Consider the following 26,508-nt stretch of genomic DNA (forward strand, 5'->3'; position numbering starts at 1 on the left):
AGTGCACAAAGGGGCATGTCCATGCTGCTACACAACAGCACTATAAGACACAGTGCAAATAAGTGAGCCCAGAGTGTCACATGATGGCCCTGGGACATGGCAGGTATGCAAACATATGTTCTTGCACTACCTGATCATGGTGCTAGGACACATCAGGTGTGCATACAGGTGTACCTAAGTTACCCTGTGGTGGCACTAGAGTAGGAAAGCATGCGAACAACCTGATCCATGCTCTTACATAGTGACCCTGGACATGGCAGGAAAGTACACTAGCATTCTCAGGCCTTGCTTTGGTGGCATTGGGGCACAGCACAGTTGTACGCAGGTAGACTCAGGCTACTACATGGCAGTGAAACATCCTAGTGCTGCCGCACAGATAGGTATGCAAATAGGCATGCCTGGGCTGCCAAGTGTCTGGCAGGTGCACAAAGGGCTGGGAAACAGCACAGGTACAAATAGGCATACCTACATGCCAATCATGGCTCTGAGACAGAACATGAGTTCAAGGAGGTGTGCCCAGGCCACCACCTGATGACCCTGAGACATAGCAGATGTGCAGACAGGCATGCCCAGACTTGCCATATGGCAGTGCTGGGACTCTGCAGCTATGAGAAACATTGAGCCCATGCCACCACTTAGTGGCACTGGGTCATGCCATGATTATGAGGAAGCTTTTCCATATGGTGATGTGGTGGTGCTGAGACATGGCTTATGTGGAAACAGGTAAACACATGCTGCCATATGGTAGTGCTGGCACATGGCAGACATCCAAACAGATGTTCCTACTATGGCTTGTGATAGTCCTAAGACACAGCAGGCATGTGAATACCTGTGTCAGCACTACCAAGACACAGTGCTGGGACATGGCGAGTGTGCAAACAGACATATTTAGACCACCACATTGCAGTATTAGGACAAGGCAGACATGCAAATAGACATGCACACACCACTATGTGGCAGTGTGGGAACACAGATTGTATGAGAACAGGCGAGCCAGCACAGCCATGTTGTGGTTTTCGAACACAGAACATGTGTAAGCAAACGTGCACAGTCCACCAGGTGGAAAGCCCTGGGACACATCAGGTGTGCAAACAGGCATGGCTGGTTCTATCATGCGGTAGCATTGGGAAATGGCAAGTGTACAAAGAGTTGCATCCGTGCTGCCACCTGGTGGTTCTTGAACATGGCACAGTTGCAAACACGCTTACTTGTGCCTTCACGTGATGGCACTGGTAAATGGCAGGCATGCGAACTGGTGTGCCGCTGCTGCTAAGTTAAAGCACTGGGACATAGGGGGGTGCGAAGAGGCATATCCTAGGCTTCCAAGTGGCAGCATTTGAACATGGAGAGAACACAAAGAGGTGAACCCAGGATGCCACAAGGCAGCTGTGTTGATTTGAATGGAAATGGCCCCTTAGGCTCATATATTTAAATGCTTAGTTGCAGGGAGTAGAACTGTTGAGGATTAGAAGAATTAGGAGGTGCGACCTTGTTGAAGGAAATTTGTCACTAGGGGTGCACTTTGACATTTCAAAAGTCCATGCTAGGTCCAATGTCTCTCTCTGCCTGTGTTTCAGGATGTAGCACTCAGCTACTTCTCCAGCAACATTCCTGTTTGTCTGCCAGCATGCTTCCTGCCATGATGATTGTTGGGAGGCCTTGCTGGCTGGCCAGAGGTTGCAGTATATCATGGCCTGGCAACTTTTTTCCAAAGCTCAACCACACAGGACTCCCTCCCCCCAGCAAAATTTCCTGCTTCTACCTGCCTTTGTCTGGAGAATGTCCCTGGGCCCGGAGGACAGACCTTATCTGAAAGCTGTCTCTAAGCCAGATGCCTGACTTATCTCTAGTGTGACCCTTGGCACAGATCACTGCTAGAAGCCTCCCCTGCTGCAGAGATGTTATCTAAGACTCGCGCTAGGAGCTCTGTTATGGGACCCTACTGCCACATATGAAGCCTTATGATAGGACCGTGACACTTAATGAAAATTAGGGTTTGTCCCCAGGCTGCCCAGTCCTATATATTTCTTATACTGTGAAATAAAATTGAGCTGATTCACTGACAGCTGTCTCGCGGAGGGCTGTCTCCATCGTGTTCACGGGCCATAAAAGGATCTCTGTCGTCACTTCTGACCCTTTGTCCTTGTGGACTGATGGCCAACTGACCTCAAAGACAAAGGGGAACCCTCACAGATGATCGTGAACCAACCCTCTGAAGCTTTAAGCAAGCCCCCAATTAAAGCCTTTCTTTTATAAAATTTGCCTTTGTCGTGATGTCTCTTCACAGCAATACAACCATGATTAAGACAGAAGTGCTGGTACACTTCTGAGTATGTGAACAGGTATGCTTTCAGCTCCATGTGGTAGCGCTGGAACATGGCAGGTAAATAAACTGACACACCAGGCTACCGGTGGTGGTTCTGGGACACCACGGGCATACAAACAGATGTACTCAGGTCACCATGTGGTGAATCTGGGACACAATAGGCATTCAAACAGCTATACTTGCCTGATACATGTCTGTACAGGGAAACAGCATGGTGCAAACACGCACATCTGCACTGCTCTGTAGCAGTTCTAGGAAACAGTTTGTGTGTGAGCAGGTGTGCACCACCATGCTGTGGCTCTGGGACAGAGCATTCATAAAAGCAGGCGTGCCTAGATCACCAAGTGGTGGACCTGAGACATGGCAGATTTGCAACCTTGCATACCCACAAATGTCATGCAGTGGCACTAGGACCCAGCAGTCATAAAAACAGGCCAGCCTGAGCTACCACTTGGAGTCACTGGGCCTGATATGGTTACAAAGAGACTTTTCTGCATTGCCACATAACATGCTGGAACGTGGCTTACATGAAAACAGGTGAGCCCATGCCCTGTGGAGGCACTGGTACATGACAGGTATGCTAACCATTATGCTCATGCCACCAAAGTCATGGCACTGGGACATAGCAGGTGTGTGAACAGGCATTATTGCACCTCCTTGTGGCAGTGCTGGGACATGGCTGGTGGGGTGTATCAATAGTCAAGCCCTTTCTACCAATGGGTGACACTGGAACATAGCACATTTGTGAAGAGTCTTTCCCGTGCTGCTAAATGGTGGTGAAACACAGCACACAGGTAAAGCGGTGTACCCACCCCACCACCTGGTAGGGCTGGGACATGGCATGTGTGCAATCAGGCAAGCCCCAAGCCAGCACATGGTGGCCCTATGATACTGAAAGTAAGAGAACTAGTCTGCCCAGGCCACCATATGGCAGCACTAGGAAATAGCAAGCATGTCACCACATGAAAGGGCTGAGACACAGTAGGTATGCAAAGTTATGCCCCGCCCTCCAATTACTGGCACTGGAACATGGCAGGTAAGGAAACAAGTGTGCCTAGGCTGCAATATGGTGGCACTTGGACATTGAAGACATACAAACAGACATGCCCAGACCCCACATGGAAGGACTGGGACACAGTAGGCATGCAAACAGAACAGGTGTGTCCATGTCACCAAATGGTGGCCCGATGGCACAAACAGGCATGCCCAGCCCGTGTGCCAACAGGTGTTTCCAGACGACCATATGGCCACCTTAGGACCACACAAGGTATGGTAACTGTCACATCAACTTGGGAACACATGTGAGATATTGTTGAGTTCCATCACATGTTGGCATGGTCACACATATTCACATTCAGGATGGTTCTGAGTGCTGGCACACATTACTGTGGGCATATGCATTTACACAAGTGACATTTTTGGGTATTGTCACATGTAGGTCTGATGTTTATAAGCATGGTCACATGTTGGTGTGAACACATGTGTTCATACTCTAGACATTTTTGAGTGCTGTCATGGACACATGTGTTCATATATTTACCATTTCAGAGCAATGTCACATGTTAGCATGTGTACATGTGTTCACATACATGCTATTTCTGAGAACAGTCATATGTCTGTAGCTGGAAGTTTCCTATGTTCTGCCTAGTCCCGCAGCTGCTTGGTCCCAAGTAAACACACAGAGGCTTATATTAATTAGAAACTGTATGGCCTATGAGTCAGGCTTCTTGCTAGTCAGCTCTTACAACTTAACTCAGCCCATTCCTACTATTCTATGTTTTGCCACATGGCTTCATGGCATTATCTGTTCTCTCATATCTTGCTTCTCCTGGTGGTGGCTCTCAGCGTCTCCCTGTGACTCCACCCTTCTTTATCTCCATCTTCAGTTGGAATGTACTGCCTAACCTTATTCTGCCTCACGATTAGCCAAACAGCTTTATTTATCAACCAATGAGAGCAACACATATTCACAGCATACAGAAAGACATCCCACAGCACGTGTCAGTATCTGTTTGTATGTTCACAAGTGGAACCTTTCCGAGTTCCATTATATATAGGCCTTGGGACACATGTTTGCACATGGATGTTTCTGAGCACTGTTATTGTCACATTTGTCAGCATTGGCATACATGTTCACATGTTGGTGCAGGCATGTGAGTTCACACATGTGACATTCCTGAGAGGCATCAAGTATCAGTATGAAGTTTCTGAATGCCACATGTCTATGTGGACATGTTTGTTCACACGTGGGACATGGCTAAGCACTGTTACATGTCAACATGGGCATACATGCTTAAATGCATGACACTGGTGAGCACTGATACATGTCTGCCTGAAAACATTTGTTTAAACATGTGATGTTTCTGTAAGCCATCAGTCAGTGTGACATTTCTGAGCACATGTTTATATGCAGGTTCATATATATATGACTGTGATCTTGTACATTAAGGTCTACCTATGACAAACATAAGAAATACATGTTTGTGTCCCTGGAAATATACACCTTCCTATTACAAAGCTAAGAAATACATGTCTGTGTTCTTGCACATATAGGCCTATCTATGGCAGAGGTAGGAAATACATGTGTGTGAACCTGAACATATAGACCTACTTGTGAAAGACCTAGGAAAAACATGTATTTGTAAACCTGCAGCTAGAGTTTTTCTCTCCGGGTTCCACCAAGCCCTGGCAGTACCGTAGCCCACTTATAAAATAAATATACAGACACTTATATTATTTAAACTGCTCGGCCATTAGCTCAGGCCTACCATTGTCTAGCTCTTACTCTTATACTCAGCCCATTTCTGTTAATCTATATGTCGCCACATGTTCCATGGCTTTACCTGCTGCCTTTACATGATGTTTCCTGGATGGCAGGCTGGCCTCTCTTCCTCTCTGCCTTCCTGTTCTCTCAATTCTCCTCTCTGCTAGTCCCGCCTATACTTCCTGCATGGTTACTGGCCAATCAGTGTTTTATTTATCAATCAGTCATCCACAACAATAGACCTCCCTGTGACAGAGCTAGAAAATGCATGTTTGTGGACCAGAACCTATACACCTTCCTATGGCATGGCTAGCAAATGCATATGTGTATGAACTTATACATGTACACCCATGGCAGAGCTAGAGAATCCATTTCTGTGACTATTCATATATAGGTCTATCTATTACAGAGCTAGGAAATGAGCATGTGTGTACACCTGTAAGAAACTACTTTATTTGTTTTTAGAATAATAAGAGCCACCAGGTTTTATCATATAGCTGACCTCATCATAGTAACTTTTGAATTAAGAGTGGGGTTTCATTGCTATCTTTCAAGAAAGAACTTGCTTTTCCAAGGGATGGATTACAGTGGGAAAAGGACATGTTGTTGCTAGCTTCCACATTAGCTTCTGATTGGAAAGGAAAGTATAAAAAGGGAGAATGAGGAAGGTGTTGGCTTGCTGCTTCTTACAGCTAGAAAGCCGAATGGTAAAGAAAGCACAACTCATTGGGACTAGAGAAATGATTTAGTGGTTGAAAGCACTTGCTGCCCTTCCAGGGGCACAGGTTCTATTCCTAGTGCTCACATGCTGGCTTACAACCATCCACAACTCCAATTCCAGGGGTCTAACACCCTCTGTTGGCTTCAAAGGACAGCACATACATACATATGGTGCACATACATACAAGCAGGCAAAACACTAATACACATACAATTAATCTTTTTTTTTTAACAGAGAACACAACTCAGATAATTTGCTCCCCCCCCAAAAAAAAACCTTACCTAACATCAGAGAAATTGGACCCATCAGAAGAATCAGGTAATGAGGATGAAGAGAGGAAGACAAAGGTGATAGAAGATGCCCACAAGGTCCAACCTTTAATACAGAGAAAGGAAAATGCCAGTAACCCAGCCAGCAGGTGAAAATCTAAATAATGGCCCAATGTAACAGGCCACGATAGTGAGTGTTCTGTTTCTCAACTGCTTGAATTTAGAAATACCCTCAAAGAACAATAAAGCATTCTATCCCAGACTGGTTCATGAGATTGTGGGATATGGGGGGAAATGGTGTCAATCTCTGCTGTGGAAGTACAGAAACTGGGTAATATAACTATTTGTCCATCCATGAGATGGTTACATAACCTGAAGAAATGTGAGTAAAATCAGATCCCTGATGGACTGTCTTGTAGGATCCATTAGAGACACTTGGTTATTAATAATTGATATCTGCATGAGTATCCACAGACTAGAAGACCACAAAGGAAGGAGAGAATCAGGCAGTGTTTGATGCCCATTTCTTTGGGCCTGATGGAGCTATGTTTGCAGGAGAGTTAAAAGAAGTGATTGATTCAACAGGGACCTCATTAATGGCATAGGGTTTTAGTAGCTTTGCTGAGCCCCATGGTAGGACATAATCATTACTCAGAAGCAGCTCTGGCAAATTTAAATGACAGAGGTCAGCAAATATATTGGGTTTATAAAACACAAAATCAATCAAGATGGGATCAAAGAATGGAAAAACTGACCAAGAAGTCTTTAAGATTTGTGTAAAGCTGGAGTTCCCAGAGAAGAAAATCAATAGAAAGCAAAATACTGTGCTAGTAAACTCCAGGAAGTCTTTCAAGCCTATGCTAACAGTGGATAGGACAGGATAGGCAATTGTCCCAGAAGAGTATGTGGTGTAAAGTATACTGGGAGTAGAGACTGTTCACCCAAGCTGGAGCCTTTCAACAGCGAGGTGTGGCTGATGGAAAGGAAAGGGTGACCATATTGTCCTGGAGCTGTTCAGAACAAGGAAGCCAACCCCAAAGGCTGGCCTGGAAATCTAGACTAAAGCCCTTGTACCAAGGAACACAAGCCACATCCACTGAGAACATCAGGATTTGAGGGATGTGTGATGGCCTCATGGCAACACCATCATGTGATAGAGGAGACTGGAGAGTTCAAAGAAAATGCCTATGGATCATGGAAGGTTAAATGGAGTAGTCTCTCCTACTCATGCTCCTGTACCCAATATTGCTCTTAGCGACATAGTGAATTCTAGGCCAGTTTGGCATTCTTGAGACCCTGTCTAAAAGACAAAGAAACAAGAATAAAATACAATTTCCAAAGTAAAAATAACAAGGGAGCAAGAAGATTAAAACAATACAGCTGTTAGGCAGATAATCCTCTTATGTTTTAAATATAGCTAATGAAATTAGGTCAATAGGAATGGTTTTGCCAGTGTGTGGGGGAGAATCTAGTGGCATCATTGTAGTACTTCGTGGCAAGGTCCACTTTGCTTAAATATCCATCACCACTAGTCTGAATAATTAAGGACATAAGGCAGACAAAAATTGAAAAATGAATGTTCATTTACTGAGTTAATGAGCAACAAGGATTGTCAAGCATGTGCACCTTCAATTTTTAAGTACTTTCATTTTATTATTTGATTTGACACCAGGTCTCATGAAACCCAGGGTATAACCCCAGACTCACTCATTATTTAGCCAAAGATGCCTTGAACTCCTGATCCCTCTGTCTCTATCTTCCAAATACTAAGATTACAAGCATACCATCATCAACAGAGGCAGGCACACATAGGGACTGCTTGCACATGCTTCTCTTCTATAATTCACTTTTCAGCCTAAGATCCTCACTCACATGTACTGTGTATTCAAACCCCTCTCCTAACAATGCAGGCAGTAACCTAAAACTCCCACCTACAATGTAGCTACATACATACACCACTCCAAACAATGTAATAAGTTTCTTCTCCCCTAACATCCATCTAATTGGGATAATTTATATGTAAATGTATTCCTAGTTATATCTGGGTAGGGTATGATGGTAAAGAGGCTGATATGACATGAACTAATTTTAGGTGAGTGTGTCATAAAACAAACTGTCCTCAGAGTGAATTTTTAGCATCTTATACCTGTGCATAATTGGACATGTACATGATTATAATTAGATGCTCCATAGGAAGGGACATGCACAGTAGAGAAAAGGTAATATAACTCAAATATATCAATCAAAATAGAAAACTGCCCATGCTATACCTCTTAGTAACCAGCCTCTCCTTTCTTTAGATCCCATAAAAAGAAGCCCCAGGTAATAACTGTGACCCTTGAGTATTCTCTCACTCCATGTGGCCTGCTGTCATTCTTGAGTTACTCTGATGCATTCTATTACTTCACTTTTGAATAATGTTTCTTGGCGACATTGCAATCTCTGTGTGCCGTTGTTTCAGTTCTTTGAACAAGGGGCCAAGAACCTCAAAACGTCCACTCCAGACATTGACTATTCCAGTAAAGCAATTATTTTTAGTCATTAAATAACAAGAAACCAGAACAAAGAATAGCAGAAGATATTTTTGCACCGTATAAATTCTCCAAAGTCAAGTCCACTTGTCTAGTGGATACCTAAGTGACTCATGACCACAAACTCATCTCCAAGTTTGACTATGTAAGAAAAAATTGTCATTACCCAGTCAACATTATGTCAATTCTAGGGAGTGGTATGAACAGGTCAGCTGCTTGATTCTGAAATCGTAATAGCAAATTTTGGAACAAGGTATTTCTATACATTGAGCTGGGCATGGTGGAACATACTCACAGTCCCAGGAATCTGAGAGGTAAGACGAAGACTGTCAAGGATATCCTTAACTATATAGTAAGTTCAAGGTAACCTAGACTACAGGAGACTCTGTCTCAAATAAACCAAAAGAGTTACATAAACAAACTTGGACCCAATTCACATGTGCCTTCCTTGAAAAAGTACTAGAAGTGAGCTGTCAGTCAGTCTGTCACTCCTACACTGTCTTCTCTGTAGCCAGTTGTTTCTTTAGTAAGCATTAGTTCATGGACTAATGAATGAAGAGGCCTATGCTAGTTTAACAATGTTGGTGATTCAACTAGGAAATCCCTCTGCATACTAATATTTGGAAGCAACTGAATAAAAAACAAACCAGTTGTGGTGGCTCATGCTTGTAATCCCAGCACTTGGGAAGTGAAGGCAAGAAGATCAGGAGTTCAAGATTAGCCTAGATGACTGAGAGTTTGAGACTAGCCTGGACTACATGCTATGCTCAATAAAACCAAACAAAAGCCTGATTAATGTCAGAAAATCTTAAAGTTGAGAATCCTAAAGGAATCTCTCCTTTTGCTAAAATACTCAGCTTAGTGATTGCCAACAACCAACACTACATTGTCCCACCATGTTGAACTTTTTGGGAATTGTGTGTCAGATGTAAATAAGGAAGGCTGCTCTAGATCTGTGTTTCTCATCCTGTGGGTTGCGACCCCACAGTTGGGGTCACCACAGCATGAGGAACTGTGTTAAAGAGTCAAAGCATTAGGAAGATTGAGAACCATTGTTCTAGATGTTAATGAAATGTTGGTGAGTACTACCTGCCAGATGTGTTTTTTGTTTTTCAAAATTTGCTTTTATCAAGAGCTAATGCCTTCAGAATGTAATTTTACAAGGAGGAGGCAGGTGCTAAGGCTTGGAGAGATCTGCTAAGGATGCCAACTTTGCACACATGTATTTGGAATACAATTCAGGAAGAAATGCACACACTAGAAAACATGGTTTCTAGTCTTCTGAAAACAAGTCTTTTCTTCTTCCCCCTTTAAAAAAGGCTGTCTCTATTGTTCATGAGGAAGCTCTCAGGGAAAGGTATGGAACCCGGGTGGGGCTGAGGATGACACCATGTCAGAGGAGCCATGAAGGCAGCCAGGGAACCTCTGGGGCACTCAGAGAGCTCGGTGGACCCTTGCCTGGTGGATACATGTTGATGGGGTTAGACAGTATGTGAGGGGCAGCAAAGTAGAAGTGCATAGCTTCTTGTGTCTCTTCAGATCCTATCCACATTGGAGACACCTAAGGCAGCAGTTAGGGACATTTTTTTTGCAGTTTTTGGTGGCCTTAGGAAGGAAAGCAGTGTTTCAACAGAGAGTAATAGGCCAGACAGAACTGACACTCTAAAGAGACACTGTCCCTCAATCTAAATTGCAGACTACTGAAACAATGGACCTTAAAGAAATGGGAATCTCATGCCAGGATCAGGAAAAGGCACCAGACAGAGGGGGCTCTTGTTTCCTGGAAAGAGATTTCATAGTTTAGCAACTTGTCAGACTGCCTCTGGGTGAGAGAGAAGCTCAGACAATGGTGGGTGGGGCTATGTCTTGACTGGGACTGCTTAGATGTGCATATCTTTGGCCTTCTATTTAAATTTTAATCTCAGTTCAGGACTCCGGAGATCTTGGGGGATTCACTGATTCTCTTTGTCCCTCTTCCCAATGTGGCCACATCAAATAAATCAATTTTCTCTGTTTTTCACTTTTAATTTTCCTCTTTTAATTGGCTTACTGAGAACAAACAGGTGGTCAGATCTGGTTTCAGAACAGGCTGTGACTCACAAGTTCAGCGACAGGATTGATTTACAGGCAGAGGGACATTTTAAGAATTGAGAGTTTCTAGACAAGGTGACTCAAGATTGTATACCTAGTACTTGGGAGACTGATGCAAGAAGCTCACCTTAAGTTCAAAGCCAACATGGCCTACTGTATTATTCAGGATTCTCTAAAGGAACGGAACTGACAGAATGAATGAATGAATGAATGTGTGTGTGTGTGTGTGTGTGTGTGTGTGTGTACACACACACACACACACACACACATATATATATGCCATTTATTAAAGTGATTTACAGGCAGGCTAGTCCAACAATGGCTGTCTCTGTTTTGACAGTACATGAGGCTGGGTATTTCAGCTGGTCTTCAGGCTATGTTGAAATCCTGAATAAGTATGTTCTAATGCCTCAGCAGCAGGATAGAAGGACTTATCGGCAAGAGGGCAAGCAGGCAAAAAGCAAAAGCTTTCTTCTTCCTTTATATGGACTGACCAGATTTGGACTGGGTCTGCCCGCTTCAAATTATCCAAGGGAAAGAAAAAATCCCTCACCAGTTGCCCAGCTGCTTGGGTTTTAGTTGATGCCAGATGTGGTCAAGTTGACAAACACGGTTGGCCATCACAGCTACATAGGAAGATCCTGTTTCAAAAAACAAACACTGCCCCTCAAAAGAGAGACTATTATTATTATTATTATTATTATTATTATTATTATTATTATTCCCTCCTTTCTTTAGGTCCCATGAAAGAAGCCCCAAGCAGTAACTTGGGGTCTTTTGAGTATTATTTCAAAAATGCTAAGTGAATTCAGGAAAAAAATTGGGAAATTTTGGTTAAAATTGGAGAATTTAATTTGTTATATTAAATTAATGCTATATGTGCAATATTATGTTTCTGCAAGTGTGAAGGAACTGGAGTTCAGATCTCCAGGCTTTTTACTCTACGGTATCAGGTTTCCAGTCTAACACAGCAGACAGCTTCCTTTAGTCCTATTTCTTTTCCTTTGCTTCCTTCCTGACTGGCTATGCATATTTTATGCAGGTTTTTTGTTTTGTTTTGTTTTGTTTTTTGTTTTCGAGACAGGGTTTCTCTGTGTAACAGTTCTGACTGTCCTGGAACTCGCTTTGTAGACCAGGCTGACCTCGAACTCCCTGAGATCTTGCCTCTGCCTCCCAAGTGTTGAGATTAAAGGCGTGCACCACCACCGCCAGGTTTTTATTTAGATTTAAAACAAATAAAATAAAACCCGGGGGAGGGGACGGGAGAGGGAAGGGAGGGGAAACTGCGAGCAGGATGTAAAATAAATGAAAAAAAAATTAAAAAAAATCATCTCATATTGTTCTTTTCCTCTCTCACCTCCCCCCCCCCCCCCCCACCTGCTTTGGTTTTTCCAGACAGGGTTTCTCTGTGTAGCTTTGGAGCCTGTCCCGAAACTCATTTTGTAGACCAGGCTGGCCTTGAACTCACAGAGATCCGCCTTGCTTTGCATCCCCAGTGCTGGAATTAAAGGCGTGCTCCACCACCGCCCAGCTACATACATTCTTATAATGCCCTTTACAGTTGAATTCTTCCTTCCTTTCCCTTTTTTTTTTTTTTTTTTTAAACCCAGGATCTGTCATACTTCTGTTATTTTTAACCTAGACCTGCTCCTTGACTTTATTTCTTTTCAAGACAAGGTCTTACTCTGTACCTCCAGCTGACCTGATGTATCCAGGCTGGCCTTGAACTCACAGAGATCCACCTACCAAGTGCTGGGAGTACAGACTTGTGCCTATGCTCAATGCTCAGCAAGCTTTGAATTCGTCTTTTCTCCCCCCCCTCCCCCCGCCCTCCATCCCCGACAGGGATTCTCTGTAAAAATCAGTCATCCTGGCTCTGAGACCCGAATCCAGAGTCTAGGCAGGCTGGCGGAGCCGGTAGAATTTCAGGTCCAGACCTGTGGGAACCCAGTGATTGCTTCGGGATGAGATCTGTGCACCTGTTCCTTCTGCTTTTTCACTGTTTTGCTCTTTTGAGAAAGGACAGACGCGCCTGTCCCCAGGGCAAAAGGAAAGCCACTGTGGGGACCTCGGACTTAGCAAGGGGCGGAAGTCTGAGCTCTAAGGTAGGTGCTGGGTACCTTTAAACAGTTTAGAGGCCCACGTGACCCGGAGAGCGCCCGGCCCCGCGGTCACGTGAGGGCGCGTGCCCTACACGCAGGCCGAGCCAGCCTGCGCGGCGGCGGCCTGCGAGCCGGGGAGGGAGGGGAGCGGCGGAGGGATCCCGCGGCGGCGCCCGGTGCGCGTGCGCAGCGAACAGCTGTCACCTAGTGCGGAACAAGTCTTCCAAAGATCCCAAAAGCCTCCGGGGAGGCCGCACTTTCCTCTCCTCGTCCGGGTGGTGTCCGGGCCTCCGCCCGCGGCGCAGGTAAACCGCTCTCTCGGTCCGGGCGGAGCGGCCGGAGTGGCGGCCTCGGCCGGTGTCGGCAGGGCAGCCGCACGGGCCTGGACGCTCCGCGGTGCACGGCCGTCAGCTGGGAGGGAGGCAGGAGGAGGCGGCCGTGACAGCCCATCCTGGCCCTCCGGGTTCGGGAGCTCGCTCGCCGACCTCCCGGGAGCCGACCCAAGGTGCCGCTGCTCCGGACTGCCACGCCTGGGTGGCCTTGGGGCGCCGACCCAGCTGTGTGCGGCCGACACGGGGAAGGCCGGGCCTGTGCGCCCTCCGGGCCTCCCTTGGGTCCGGCTGCCCCGACCCGCGAGGTTAGCAGGTAGCCCGCCCCTCACTCGGGTTTGTTCTTGGCCCCGGCACGATGACCTTTTCCTTTTCCTTTCCTCCGTCTTGAGGCCATTTCTTTGTGCAGTTCCCGGAGGAGCCATGATGCGGGGTAGACAGTGGGCGCTTAATAAATGCGATTGGCTGTGGCAAGGGAACTGCCAGGCACAGGGCGTGTTGTGCGGTGGGAATGCTGCGGGGAAGGCAGGCGGGCTAGCCCCGGCTGGAACTGGGTGTTCTCTGCTCTGCAGTGATAGCAGCTGGGCTCAGTTCGGATGCTTTCTTCGTAGTGGACCCAGTAGGCAGCCGCCGGCGTGGCTGAGCTGGGCAAGCTGGCGCGTACTGCATTTGGTTAAGGTGTTCTCAAAGAAAACTTGGTAAACTTTTTTCCTTTTTTTTTTTTAACTCAATGCAGTCTTTCACACTTGGTAATTTATCCAGCACTGCTTAGAAAGCTTGAGTTAGAATTGCAGTCGGTTCCCGGGAGAGGCTTTTGATAGGCTCGATCCACTTGGGTTGGCACCAATCTTTGCCCAATTTCACCCACTTGAATTTTGCACTTATAAAGGGCGCGCACGCGGGGGGCGGGGGAGATTCACTGTTTTTTTTTGGCAACAGTTATTAATAGTCTAATTTAAAAGCGTGGTGCTTAAAAATTAGTGGCTTTAAAATTTTATTTTTTGGTTTTTGAGTCAGGGTCTTACTGTGTGCAGTCCTGCCTGACCTGGAACTTCTTATGGTAGCTGGCCGGGAGCTCAAGAAGATCCACCTGCCTCTGTGTTCCCAGTGCAGGGATTCCTGGTATTCACATTTCTGCGCTGCTACTGGCTATTTACTCTCTACAATTTACGGTTTCAGGCTGGGAATATAGTTCACGTGGTAGGGTGCATGCTTAGCGTTTGAAGACCTTAGGTCTCTAAGATTGGAAACAAAGAAAAAAGTCGTGTTTTTTTTTTTTTTTTTAACTATGTAGCGTAATCACTAGTTAAGTTTTCTTGAAGCTTGCTGGCCTAGTAACCTGTTATGCTTTGTTTTGGAATGTATTGCCTAGTTGTTTAAGAATTTTAGGCCCTTCTTCCCATTTTAGTGTTACGAGTTTACACATAATGTTTACAGTTCTCCACAAAATCGGTAATACAACAAAATTCAACTCAGGCCTGCTTTGTTTTACTAGGAAACTTACTTAATTACTACCCCAGCCCTGCATCCTTTCCCTTTGTCTTGAGACTGTCTCTAGTAGCCCACATGGGTTGGTGGGTGACCTTGAATTTGTGATCCTGGGTCTACTTCTTGAGGGTTGGGATTACTTACCATTGTTTGACTCAATGATGGGGATTGAAGTCAAGGCTTCTGTGCCTGGTAGGCAAACACCCTACCAACCTACCTTTCCAGTCCTACTTTCTGTTAGCAGTATTTCTTACTGCTTGTAGTTATGCCCTTGATATTTATTTGTTATTATTTATTAAAGGTTAAATGATAAAATAGGTACATTCTGTACTGTCATTAAGGTCAATATGTAATGTAGGTCTTTTCTTAAAAATTTTCTTTTATTATATATTAATGTTTGGTGCTCCTCTGTAAGTACCATTTTTTATTTATTCATTTTTATTTAAATTTAAGTTTATTTTTCACACAATATATTTTGATCATATTTTTCATGTTTTTTTCCCTGCACTGATTCCTTCCAGATCTCTCCACCCCTCTTCATATTCTGACTCTCTTTCAACCCCCACCCCCCAACCAACCAACCAACCAACCAATCAAAAATCAAAACAAAAAAATAAGACAAAACATTCCCAAATAAAACAAAAGTACACACAATGGGGGTGGGTGGTGGGTGGTGGAGGAAGAGACAGAGAGATAGAGAGATAGAGATAGAGATAGAGATAGAGATAGAGAGAGAGAGAGAGAGAGAGAGAGAGAGAGATCCTTTTTTATCATGGCCAACTACTTCTGGGCCTGAGACCTGCCCTAGAGTGTAGTTGATATATCCAGTGACACTCCATTGCAGAAAACTGACTTTGATTTCCCAGGAGGTATCCATTGCAAATAGCTTTTTGCTTAGGGGTGGGACTCCATGTCCACTTATCCCTCTCAGTGCTGGTACCTCATCTAGCTTGAACCTGTACAGGTCTTACGTGTGGTCCCACAGTCTGCATGAGTTCATGTACGTCATTTCTGTTGTGCCTGGCTCTGGCTTTTACAGTCTCTCTACCTCCTCTTCTGCATAGATCCTTGAGACTTGGGGATGGAGGAGTTTGATGAAGATATTTCATTTAGACCCTGAGTCTTTCAAGTCTCTCATTCTCTGCACATTGTCCACTTGTGGGTCTCTGTGTTAATTACTGTCTACTGCAAGAAACATCTCTGATGAGGGTTGTGTGAAGTACTGATTTATGGGTATAGCAATATGCCATTAGCAGTCATTTTATTTCAATGTTCCTTTAGCAGAATCACAGTAGATTTTCTCCTATGTCCATGACCTATTTCAAGTGCTTGGTCACTTAAGCAGTGTCACATATGGGTTCCATCTCATGGTAAATCGAATTAAAAAAAATGTGGTTGGTTACTCCAATAACACTAGTATACCTTGCAGGCAGGTCATTGTTGTAGGTTACAGGATTTGTAGATGGATGATGCTGATGATCAACTTTCTTCTCTGGTAGCATGCCAAGTAACTTATAGCACCATGAATGCTAGTCAGCTGGGGTAAAGCTTCTATTTGGGTACCAGCTCAAATTCTCTGTGTTTGATGACATAAGTAGGTGGTGTCTTCAGCATTAGGGCCTTACCATTAGGTTGTGTTGAGTAATCAATAGCTTTGGCAAAGCCTGTGATTTTTTTTAAAATTATTTATTTATTTTTATTTTATGTGCATTGGTGTTTTGTCTGCATGTATGTCAGTGTGAGGGTGTCAGATCTTGGAGTTACAGATAGTTGTGAGCTGCCATGTGGGTGTTGGAAATTCAACCCTGGTCCTCTTGAAGAGCAGTTAGTGAGTGTTCTTAACCTCTGATTCATCTCTCCAGCCCCTAGCCTGTGATGTTTTGCAGGCATGTCTGTGAGGCCCATTTGGCTGTTGACTCAAAAAGATGTAACCCATTCCCAGCACTGGGGTTTGTGGCATACGGTGTGTAGTTGGTTGGTGTATTGTCTCCCCATTATATGATGATTCCGTTTAGATTACTTTAATAGATACATATTTTTTAGGAAACTTCTAAAGTAATAGGTTTCCATATGGTTTTTCAAAAGGCCTTCAGTGTTTCTCCCCATATTACCTCTTATATCCTGCCTTTCTATTTCCCTACCCATTCGATCTTCCTGGTCTATCTTCCCCGTTATCTCTCTATAACACTATGTTTCATTGTTAACAACTGAGTAATATTCCGTTGTGTAAATGTACCACATTTTCATTATCCATTCTAGTAGTTTATTAGCATCTAGGCTGTTTACAGTTTCTGTCTATTATGTATAGAATAGCAAGGAACATGGATGAGCAAGTATCTCTTTAAATAGAGTCCTTTGGGTATATGCAAGGAGGTAGCACCGTCCCTGATTTCAAGTTATATTACAGAGCTATAGTAATAATAACAACATGATATTGCTACAGAAACAGACATGTCGCTCAATGGAATAGAATTGAATATCCAGACATAATTCCACATCCCTGTGGACAGACAACTGAATTTATATAATAAAGCCAGAAATACACACTGGAGAAAAGAAAACATCTTGAACCATGGTGCTGGTCGGACTGGATGGCTGCATGTAGAAGAATGAAAACATCCATATCTATTTTCCCAAACAAAACTCAACTCTAAATGGGTTCAGGACCTTAACAGAAGACCAGATACCCTGAATATGATAGGTAAAGTCAGCGATACCTTGAACTAATTGGCACAGGGAAGGGGTTTCTGAACAGAACACTGATGGCACAGACTGTAAGATCAACAGTTAGTACATAGAGCCTCATGAAACTGAAAAGCAAAAGGTACTATCATTTGGGCAAAGTGGCAGGCTAGAGAATGGGAAATGATCATTACCAATTATACATATGATAGAGTGTTAGTGTCTAGACTGTACAAAGACCCAAGAAAAGTGAAAGTACAGGAAAAAACAAAGAATTAAAAATGGGATACAGAACTAGGCGGAGAATTATCAAAAACAAACAAAACACAAATATCTGAGAAATACTTAAAGAAATGCTCAATATCTTTAGTCATAAGGGAAATGTAAATTAAAACTACTTGGGTATTTAATCTTAATGCATTCAGAGTAGCCAAGACTAGTAAAACTACAGCTCATGCTGCTAGGGAAAGAATTATTCATTGCTGGTGGGAGTGCAGACTGGTACAGCCAGTATGGAATTAAGAGTGGAGGTTCCTGAGAAAGCTGAGAATCAATCTACCTCAAGATTCAGCTGTCTATTTTCAGGGGGACAGGTCTCACTTTGTAGTTCTGGTTGGCCTGGAACTCACTGTGTACAGCAGGCTGGCCTGGATTCCCAGAGAACTGCTGCCTGTGTCTGCCTTCAGAGTGCTGGCGCTGAAGGCTTGTGCACTCTTCCTTTCTCTCGCCCTGTTTCTCATCTGAATTTCTTGGGAGGTATTGTATAAAGTCATTGTTTTGTTTTTATTTTTGCAGTACTGGGGATAGAACCTAGGACCTTCTACATACAATTGTATTTTTGTTTTTGCCACTATAGAGAATGTTTTGAGTCCTAAAATATAAATTTAAAATTCTAGTGTTAAATGAAACAAAATAACAGCAACAGTTATTTTGTTTGGACAGGGAGCTGACACATAATTCATGATGTCCTTCAGGTATAAGGTTTCATTAAAGTGAGACAGACTCAATGCCATAGTTCCTTTTTATTTTTCAATCCCCTAACTCCCAAAGTTTCTCTGTACACTTCCCTCTCTGCCCCTTGGAATTAACTGATAAACTGAAAAGACATTGCCTTTCATATTCCATGCTAGCTGGGTCTAATCCCATCCACGCAGCCCGAATAAGCCCTTTAAGAAGTTTATCCTCCTTGCTCCACCTTCTAGCCTTTCTTCATTGTAGAACCAGCCTGTAGTTTTAGCCTGTAGTTTAAAGCTTTGATCGGCCCATCGTTTCTCATTACACCCACCTGTTTCCTTAGTTCTAAGGATGGGTTTGATACTTTGTTCTTACTCCTTTTGACTTCAATGCTCCTCTGTTTTATTCAATTTAATCCCTTCCCCCCTTTCTGAAATCTCTGCTAGATTTGAGGGTTTGTTGATTGCACATTCCTGGCCTGTAATCTCAGTGTTGGGGTGGTAGAGGCAGGAGGAATCAGGAGTTACAGGTCAAATCAGACTTAGCTCAAGGCCTACCTGGGCTACATAGGAGAGACCCTGTCACAAAAACAAAATAAATTAAAGAGGCAAACAGCTCAGTTGGAGTTGATGTCTCTTCAAGTCAATTTCTCTTTAACTCCGCTCATTAGGTCTGTTAAAGTCTTAAACAATCATCCTGTTTTCTTCCTTCCCCATAGCCATTGATAGTGGTTATTTACTTTTGGTAATGAAGTTGTTGGTAAATTGTTCCTTTGTGTTTGTGCATTTTCTAAATTTTCTTCTGTGAGTCATTGGTTGCACTTGTGAACAGTAGAAAAGATTTAAAATGCATAAAATAATAAATAGATTTTAATATACTTAATAATAGACATAATAAAATACATGTCTTTTAGAAAGTATAGGAACTAGAAGGAGGAAAAAGCAAAGCCCCCAGAGCTGATTGTGATGGGTGGTGGTCTCCTGCTGTAGTCTCAGCACTTGGCTGGTTAAATCAGTAGAATCTCAAGTTCAGTGTGATAAGGGCTATGGAGCCAGACCTTGTCACAGGGTAGGGGGTTGAAGGAATTACCACTATTGCTTTTTTTTTTTAAATTAAAAAAGATTTATTTTTATGTGTATTGGTGTTTTACCTGCATATATGTCTGTATGAGGGTGTCAGATCCCCTGGAAGTGGAGTTATAGTCATGAGCTTCCATGTGGGTACTGGGAATTGAACCTAGGTTCTCTGTAAGAGCAGTCAGTGCTCTTAACTCCTGAGCAATCATTCCATCCTCCAGTATTACTTTTTTGTTTGTTTGTTAAATTTTCTTGCTATAGCCTTTACTTTTAATAACTTAGATGAGATTTTAGTATAGTCTTAAAACAACTGAAAATTTTCTTTTGATTCTTATGTCTTCCAGAGAGATTTAGGGTATGGTATTATGAGATTACTATTGGTTGTTTACATGAAATTTTTTGATATTGAAATTAAACTAATTCTTATCTTTAAGAGTGAAGTATGTGCCAAGTAACTCCTTTTCTGATGAATGTGTTGATTAATTTTTTTGACATTTTGGAGTACCGAAATTGTGCTTGGCTAACAGCTCATTATTTGTTCTATTTATTTTTGCTGAGTGGTATATTCTACATACATTAAAAAAAAAGAATAATATGTACAATGTGTTAAAGCACTTATTAGATTATGGGATGCTGTTGACGCAAAAAACACAGCTTTCATCTTAAAGGGAACAAGAGATAGTTTATTCTGGAGCCATTTTGAGTGACCATGGCCTGAGAACACAGATTTAGGTTACCCCAAATTCTGTATTCCAATGTGGAAGCAATTTGGGACAGGGCCTTATGTTTCTGTGTGACCGAGGTTACTGTGGCACTCATATAGCCCATTAACTATGTAGCCTCCAGCTCATAGTGATCCTCTTGCCTAAGTCCTCAGAGTAGGCAGGTTTACAGGCCTGGTTCTTTTCTTTTTCGCTGTTTTTTCAAAGACAGGGTCTTATTGACTATACTGGTCTTAAACTCTATGTAGCTCAGACTTATCTTGAACTTGTGATTTTCCTGCCTCAGTCTCCATAGTGCAGGAAATATGGGTATGCGCCACCATACTTGGACCCCTCTCCCTTGTTCTTTATTTTCAGGCATGGTTTTGTTCTACAGCTCCAGCTGGTCTTGAATTGATGATCTTACTGCCTCAGCCTCCAGGGTGTTAGAATTTTAGGTGCTGGAATTATTGCTAATGCCCAGAGCTACTCCCTCCTGCCCACATGTTGGGGCTCAATCCTCTTGCATGCTAGGCAAATATCTTACCATTGAGCTATATCTGCAGCCACAGTTCAGAAATGTTGACTTTTGTTCCTTTTTCATTTTTGTCATGAAATATTCTCCAGAATATACAAATAGGCAATCTAATTGCATCTCACTGCCCACCATATATGTAAGCCTCGATTTTGTCTTGCCTAGCTTTGGGTAAATCGCCTCTTTGGTGCTCTCCCTCCTTCATCATCTCTTTCCTTCTTTCTTTTTTCTTATACAGCAACAAGAAATCAAAGTAAGAGCGAGATCACTTTTCTACTCCAGTTTCCCCAGAACAGGTAACCTTAGAGAGAGAGCTATTATCTCCATGAATGGTGTGAAAAAGTGTTTGAGTTCCAGGAACTGGAGAGGTTAAGGGGGAAGGAGTCCAAAATTATTTCCTGGCATACTAAGATAAACTCCAAATTCCTTTTTCTAGTCTTTTCTTTCTCACCCTTCTCTGTCTTGTTTTCAATATTTGCCTCCTTACTCTCTCTTAAAGAACAGAGCCTAAGGAGATTCCTTCCTTGCCTGAAATAGTCTTCTTCCAGATATATATCTGTTTATTTCTCTCCTTCAGGCATCTACTGGATTTTATTTGTCTGAAACACCTTCTTTTACCTACTTTGAAACAGGAACTCTCCCTGTTGGTGCTGCATCTTCTTAGTACTTACTATTGTAAATCAGAACTCGTGCAAGGCAGCTTTGTCTGCAGGGACTGATTAGAATTTCAATACTGTAGAGAGGTTGGAATGTTGCAGGCCCAGAGGGTAGCTACCTTATTGTGGATTACTTACCTTATCTTAGACTAGTTTTAGTCATCTGCACCCAGTAGCCACCACCTTCTCCTGTTTGTGCCAGAACTAACATCTTGTGACTAATAAATAAAAACCTTTTGGAATCTATTAACTTAGCTTTCACCAACCAAATGGTAAGAATGTCATCAAATAGCCTCTAGGGCCTATAATAGAAAAGCTTCTCTCATCTTGTTGCAACTACCTCTGTGATGTACCCAATGATCGATTTTAAACTTGCCTTGATTTATAATTCTTTGTTCTGTAAAACTATAAAACTCCATGAGACTGCTTCTATGTTGGAACATGGAATTTAGGGTAACCTAAATCAATGTTTCCTGGGTCACAGTCACTCAAAATTGCTCCAGAATAAACTATCTCTTATTCCCTTTAAGATGAAAGCTGGGTTGGGTGGACGGTGGTGGCACACACCTTTAATCCCAGCAGCTGTGAGCCAGAGCCAGGTGGATTTCTGTGAGTTTGAGGCTAGCCTGGTCTACACAGCAAGATCCAGGACAGGCACCAAAACTACACAGAGAAACACTGTCTCAAAAACAAACAAACAAACAAAAAAGATGAAAGCTGCTTTTTTTCCCTCTTAAGATGAGATTTGCATTTTTTTTTTTTGCATTAATGCTATTTACTTATTGTCTGTGTTATTCCATTAGTGCCAGGACTGTTTTGTCCCAAATGCCTTTGGAACTAAAATCAGGAATTCAGTCACTGTTTGTTGTATTGCTAGCTCCATTTCCCATTTCAATGACTGCTTCCTCTGCTCAGAGAAATACCAAGGCTGCTCCTATACTTTGGCCAGAAGAAAAGGAATGTTTCATTTCATGTACCAAGTTTATTTTGACACAGATAGTTTGTGGGCTGCTTAGAGTTTTCTGCTGTTATTATTATTAGTTTTTTTTGCTAGTGAAGCATATTAGTCTTGTTTGTTGTTTTGCTGTTTGTTTTTGAGACAGGAGTCCATAGCTGCCTCACCTTGAGTTTGGTATGTAGGACAGGCTGACTTCTGACTTGTGAAAATCCTCTGGCCTCTGCCTCTCAAGTACCAAGATTATAGGTGTGTTCCATCATACTTGACTAATCTGTTTTTTGAGTAACTTTTCCTTTGTTTAGGATAATTGTTTTCCTTCTCCCAAACGTACCATTTTATGTTAAAGATTTTTTAATATTTGATACTTTTTTCTGATTTATTTCATTTCTGATTTATTTCATTTGTGTATATATAGTCTGCATGTATATAGATGATATATGTACCACATACATTCCTATAGATGGTTGTTAGTCAATATGCTGGGAATTGAACCAGGTCCTATGTAAGAATAGCAAGTGCTCTTAACTTCTGAGCCTTCTCTCCAGCCCCCTGATATTTCCAGCATGCCTTTCTTTTCAGGGCTTGATAGCTTGCTCAATGTGGCAGCTTGGGAGAGGCAGCTGCTGTATATAGTATGGGTGTTGACAAGGAGATGGTGCAGAGGGTGGCCCTTTGAGTCCTATATTGGACAGTCCTATATTCCCCAAAGTAGGAAGCAGACAGAGGCTGCTTCAAGGGGAGGAATATTTGAAGTCACAAAGAGCTTAACTTTTTTGAGAAGCTTAGGGTAAGTACTGTTAGAGGGTAAAAAGTACAGTTGGCTTTCTATAGTTGAGATTTTTGGATCAATGAATTGAAGCAATCAAGGGTTTTCAAAAACTTGTATCTGGTTAAGGATGTAGCTTAGTTGGTAAGAGTACTTGCCCAGAGGCTTTGTGTATGCTTCCCAGTACTACCTAAGCCTTGTGTGCATATGCCTTTAATCCTACAATGTGGGAGGTATAGGCATATGGATCAGAAGTTCAAAGTCATTCTCCACTACATAACAAGTTCAAGGGCAGTCAGGGTTATATCCGAGGACTCAAAAAGAAAAATTGTATCAGCATAAGTTTATTCCCCATGCTTGATACTTTTAGATTAACTTGACACAAGCTAAAGTCATCTGAGAGGAGAGAGCCTCAATTAAGAAAATGCCTCCATAAGATCAGCTGTATGCAAGCCTGTAGGGCATTTTCTTAATTAGTGATTGGTGGAGGATGGCCCAGCCCATTGTGAGTGTTGTCATCCCTAGGCTGGTTGTCTTGAGTTCTGTAAGAAAGCAGGCTGAGCTCCTCCATGGTTTCTGCATTAGCTTCTGCCTCCAGGTTCCTGCCCTGTTTGAAATCCTATCCTGATTTCCTTTGATGATAAACTGTGATGTAGAAGTGTAAGCCAAATAAATCCTTTCCTCCCCAAGTTGCTTTGATCATGGTGTTTAATCACAACATTACTAATCCTGAGTGAGTTATACTCTAAAAGTATAACATCAATTATTGCCTTAACCTTTACATTGTATTAGATAGTATAAGTAACCTGGAAATGAATTAAAGAGGAAAAAAGATATGTGTAGGTTATGTGCAAGCAGTAAGCCATTTTACATGAAGGATTTGAATATCCTTGAATTATGATTTCCTGCGGGGGAGAGTCCAATATCCTATGAAGTCCATGATTGTTTTGCAAGGACTTCTAAAGAATTATGAGTTTGCTATATAGAATGAGAGTCTTTTAAGGATATGGTTTTTTTTTTGTGTATATATATGTGTGTGTGTGTGTTGTTTGTAGGAGTTTGTGTGACTGTGCAAAGAACAGGACCAGATAGGAGGACATCAGGTGTCTTGTGGTATCATGTTCTACCTTATTCCCTTGAGACAGGATCTCTTAGCTGAACCTTGAGTTAGGTGGCAGCCAGCAAATCCCAGTGATCCTTCTGTCCCTGCCTCCTCCCACAATGCTGGGGTTATAAAACATGACCATGCTTGGCTTTTAACATGGATGCTGGAGTTTGAATTCAGGACTTCATTTATGCACACACAATAAATGTTCTTATCAGCTGAGTGAGCTCCTTTGGTGCCCCATTCCTGTTTTCTGTCCTCAGCACTTTAGCCTAGATTCTGGTGGTTTTGCCATGTGATTGGTTTATAAATTATTATAGAAAAGCATGTTTTAAAAAGCTGGAAGCATACTTAGGTCTGTGCTAGGGATGTTGAACATCTTCTGTGCGGTATATATCCTGGGCCTTTATATATGTGCATGTGTGAGTGAAATAGAGGAACTTGTACATCTGTGATAGACTGTACTTCTAGAAAATTCAGTTTTACTTGGAAAGGTTCCATGAAAGTCAGCAGTACCATCTGGCCAGTGATTCAGTACCCAGAATAGGAGCATGTCGGGAAGCCACCCGAGGCCTCTTTTTCCGGGACTCTAGGAAAAGATGTGAAAGTTTCAGAGAGAGTGTGTGGTCAATAACTAAAGAGAAGAGTTCCTTTTCCTTTGGTAGACACTTACATGCTATGTTGGTGAAGGTCACTGATTAAACACAACTTCAGAATTTATTGTTAATGGTCACATTTTCTCTGCAGAGACGTCTGTAGCCATCATGGAGGTGGTAGAGGTGGAGAGTCCCCTGAATCCCAGCTGTAAGATAATGACCTTCAGACCTTCCATGGAGGAGTTCCGGGAGTTTAACAAATACCTCGCATTCATGGAGTCTAAAGGAGCCCACCGAGCAGGTCTTGCAAAGGTGATTATACTCAAGACTTGTCACTAAAAAGTATCATTTGACTTTTAAATTATGGTCTTAGTTTTTGTTGTTGTTATTGTTGTTGTTCATTTCTTTCAATGGAATGTGTCTGCTATTCTTGTTAATCCACCTGGAATACTTTTCTTAAAGAATATATTACTTCTTTTTGGATTTTTTAATCTAGGCTATGTTCAGTGGTAGTTTCTTCTTCCTATCTTCCTCCTCCCACTCCTTCTTCTTGTCTTTTTTTATTTTTTAAATCAAGGTTTCCAGAGGTTGTGAGTACATCAGTTTCCATCCATTTCTCATAGAAAGCATCTATTAACTTGAAGGTTAAGGTGATTTCCCCCTCTGTGTTCCTTTCCTTCTACTTTTTCTTTTTACCTGTTTTACACACACAATCACAGTCTGCATTCTTTTTTTTTTTTTTTTTTTTTTTGGTTTTTTTTTTTTTTTTGGTTTTTCGAGACAGGGTTTCTCTGTGTAGCTTTGCGCCTTTCCTGGAACTCACTTTGTAGACCAGGCTGGCCTCTGCCTCCCTAGTGCTGGGATTAAAGGCGTGTGCCACCACCACCCGGCAACAGTCTGCATTCTTTATCAAGTTGCCTTTTGATGTATTTTTGAAAAAAATCAAGTTGTATGTGGTGTCAGTGTATGGTGTATGGGAGTGTGCATATGCCACAACCCATCGATGGAGGCCAGAGGACAACTTTAGAGTTGGCTTGCTGCTTCTACTTTGATGTAGGTTCTAGGGATCAATCTTGGTTGTCAGGCTTTTGTGTCACGTATGTTTACCACTGAGCTATATCTCCAGAACATAGCTATTTGTTCAAGTGTGAAGTACTTGTTATGTACCAGAATGTGTTGGTGGAGGGCATGCAGACAAAGTGGACCAAGTCTTTGCTTCCATGAGGCTTCTATTTTAGAGATAAAAATATTAGGGTGAAAGAATCCTGGCTGGGTACATGGCTCAGTAGGTAAAACATTTGCTATCCAAGTTGTGAGGACCTAAATTCAGTCCCCATAATCCAATAGCATGTCTGTTGTAATCCCAACCCTCCAGTGGCAAATGAAGACATGAACATCCTCAAGCTCGTGGGCCAGCTAGCCTGGCATAGAAGGTGATAAAGAGACCCCATGTCCAAAGAGTAGGAGGTAGGAGTGAGGACATACACCCTGGAGTGTCCTCTGACCTCCACTCATGCACTTGTGTGTGTGGGCTTGCCGCCCATAGAAGCCTCAAAAGGCTTTGGATCACTTGACGTGGTTAAAGGTATTATCAGCCACCCAGTATGGGTCCTAGGATCTCAATTCTGATCATCATGATTGAGCAGCAAGTGCTCTTAGTGGTCTATTTCTGTAGCTCACCCCTGTTGTTGGTTGTTGTCATTTTTTGTTCTTTTTGGCTCTTTTGGGGGCCCACCACCCAGCTACCAAATAGATACACACATGGAGTCTTATTCTTTCTTATAAGTGCCCAGCCTTAGCTTGGCTTATTGCTAGCCAGCTTTTCTTAACTTTAATTATCCCATCTACCCTTTGCCTC

The 26,508-nt window shown here is 42.7% G+C and overlaps 1 protein-coding gene across 1 annotated transcript in view; it reads left to right on the forward strand.

Moving 5' to 3' along the window:
* The first annotated feature begins 12,956 nt into the window (after positions 1–12,956).
* The window catches only part of Kdm4c (lysine demethylase 4C), a 205,944-nt gene continuing 192,392 nt past the window's right edge, over positions 12,957–26,508 (forward strand). The window contains exons 1-2 of the mRNA XM_059254477.1: positions 12,957–13,109; positions 24,802–24,962. Of these exons, the coding sequence (XP_059110460.1) occupies positions 24,819–24,962 (144 nt within the window). The 5' untranslated portion in view covers positions 12,957–13,109; positions 24,802–24,818. The remainder of the gene's footprint in view (positions 13,110–24,801; positions 24,963–26,508) is intronic.

Source organism: Peromyscus eremicus, chromosome 2 (assembly GCF_949786415.1).
Source record: "Peromyscus eremicus chromosome 2, PerEre_H2_v1, whole genome shotgun sequence".
In the NCBI taxonomy this organism is placed as follows: Eukaryota; Metazoa; Chordata; class Mammalia; order Rodentia; family Cricetidae; genus Peromyscus; species Peromyscus eremicus.